General features: G+C 47.7%; 1 protein-coding gene across 1 annotated transcript; it reads right to left on the reverse strand.

Moving 5' to 3' along the window:
• Positions 1 to 907: 907 nt before the first annotated feature.
• Positions 908 to 1847, reverse strand: LOC123094150 (dirigent protein 1-like). Its single transcript, XM_044516207.1, has one exon. It carries the CDS (start codon positions 1671 to 1673, stop codon positions 1083 to 1085), a length of 591 nt encoding a protein of 196 aa, XP_044372142.1. The 5' UTR covers positions 1674 to 1847; the 3' UTR covers positions 908 to 1082.
• Positions 1848 to 2321: the final 474 nt, after the last annotated feature.

A 2321-nucleotide genomic window follows, 5' to 3' on the forward strand; every position in this document is an offset into this window, starting at 1 on the left:
CTGTTGGAGATGCTCTAAAGTATACAGAATGGTGATTCGTACATATATAACCGATCAATGTATAATTGTAATCAATGTATAATTGTGTATATGGTCTTGTTTTAGATAATACAAAATATATTTTCTCTTTGAATGATGATATGTTAGATGAGTGGTCAGCGAGTAAGACTGAGAGCTAACAAACATGCCCAACTTGCTGCCGTATAACAGCTGACGCACTCATACTTTTCCACAAAGAGAAGAATCTGCAAATTGTTTGTGGAGGCATGGCCCCCACAACCCCATCCCTAGATCCGTCACTGGTCGTTATAGGGAGCCAGTGTCCCTCGAATCTTGATGATGCAATGTAGTGTAGTATAATGTATTAAGGTCCAGCTCTGTGTCAAGTAAAATAGGTAGCTAGACTGCTGGGCTGGCTGAAGCAAACCCAAATATCACTACATTTTTCACCTCGGACGACAAAACCATTTTATCAACGTTGTCGATATCGCTTATCGTTGGGGATTAGAGATTAATTGGAAATCAGCCGATTAATTGATTTTATCGATCGACTATTAATCAGTCATCTTTTGCAAATCCCATGTTCCCAACACTAAAATATGCTATATTCAACATCAAAACAATATTGGACAGAAGTGTCACCTTGATTCCTAGCCTTTGAATTCTATTATAATGATAAAAGAATAGGACAATAGTACCTCTTTCAAAATAAGGTCCACAAAACACAAATAAATATTATTTTTGCAAACATAATGTTAGGATTAGGCCCGATTTATCGGTAGATTCCTGTTAAATCGTTTGTGAAAGTGATAAATCGGCCCAAATAATAAATGGTGAAGATAAGCCATAATCTTATCGGTCACCACATGGATAGCGATAAATCGAACGAAATCGCTGAATCGGAATATTTCTTGAACAATGCATTTTATTATTACCAACTGTGGTGTAAACATACTGACGGTAACAAAACAAACACGGTAGGAAACTAGGAACTGCACCTGCACGTAGAAGTCAATCTCCACGACCAAAGGTAATCAGAGCAAAACAAACAAATAGACGACGGTAACCGACGATGCGGCTAGCTAGTCGTGCTGCACCTGCACGTAGAGGTCAATCTCCACGATGCCGCCCGCGGCGAGGCTGTAGTCGTAACTCTTGCTGAGCATGTACCCCTGCGCCAATCGGAACTGGCCAGTGCCGCCGATAATCATCGACTCGCGCACCGCCAGTTCCATGTCGATGCGCCCCTTCACCGCCAGCGAACTGCCACTGTAATCGCCGGCGCCCAGCACAAGGTGCATGCTGAGGTCAGAGACAACGCCGCCCTCTGACACGCGCACAGCGAAACCCTGGGCCGTGCCCACCCATGCGCTGCCGCAGCCAGGGCCCTCCGTCAGCGCGTTGTTCAGCGCCACGATGTCACCGAACTGCCGTGGTGCGCTTGTGGATGGCACCGTACTGTTGGTGTTGTCGCTCACGGCCGGCGTGCCAAGGGACCGCCCGGACACGATGTGCATCGCTGTGGGGCGCAGGCCAGTGTAATCATCATGCATATAGAAATGCAGATGCGTGGTGGTGGTTGTGCCGCCGCTTCCGGCGTCGTAGCGGTTGAACAAGGCCGAACCAGCAAGGAGGAGAGCCGACGCGAGCAAGAGGGCGGGGAGGGGGGCCATGAGCTAGCTAGCTAGGCTGGCGTGCTTTACTTGGTTAGTCCCGTACTCCAGTGTGCATGTGTGGCCACCGCTAGCGAATGGGTACATATAAGAGTGAGGATTTGGTGCCCCGGGGTGCAGCTAGTGATGATGTAGCTTTAGGTTTTAGGACTGCTTGTTGGTGGATGTTGGGTCTGGTTGCTAGTCTGTTCAGGAGGAGATGGTGTGGCGGCGACGGCATCCTTATAATGAACTCGTGTCCCCAGGCTCCAGCATTGCGACGGTGTTTACTCCATCATTGGCATGGAGCTTGGGAAATAGTGCAAGAGTAGAATCATAGTGGTCTACATGGAATACAACTGGAAGACGATGGATCATGTGTTGGGTTCATGGTTTGCGGCTGAAATAAGATCTCCTTATCTGACATCATCATCCAGCGGAGATGCCAGGTCTGATGTTCGATGCCATGTCTAAGGTGTTGCGCTTGCCAGATCTTCTCAATGGCAGTGGTTTTCTCCTTTAGTAAGCTACTTTGAATGTCCGTAAAATCCGCATATCTGCGATCGAGCCACATCGTGCTTGATTGGATATGTGGTATGTCGCCTTTTATTTTGGTGGCTGCTGCGGTGGTTCTGGAGGCTGGTGACAAACGTTGACGTCAAGTTCCGA

The sequence above is a fragment of the Triticum aestivum genome, chromosome 4B, assembly GCF_018294505.1.
Source record: "Triticum aestivum cultivar Chinese Spring chromosome 4B, IWGSC CS RefSeq v2.1, whole genome shotgun sequence".
Taxonomy (NCBI): domain Eukaryota; kingdom Viridiplantae; phylum Streptophyta; class Magnoliopsida; order Poales; family Poaceae; genus Triticum; species Triticum aestivum.

Excerpts from the sequence above, each read along its gene's own strand:
- LOC123094150 (XM_044516207.1), bottom strand. The coding sequence starts at position 1,673 with ATGGCCCCCCTCCCCGCCCTCTTGCTCGCGTCGGCTCTCCTCCTTGCT.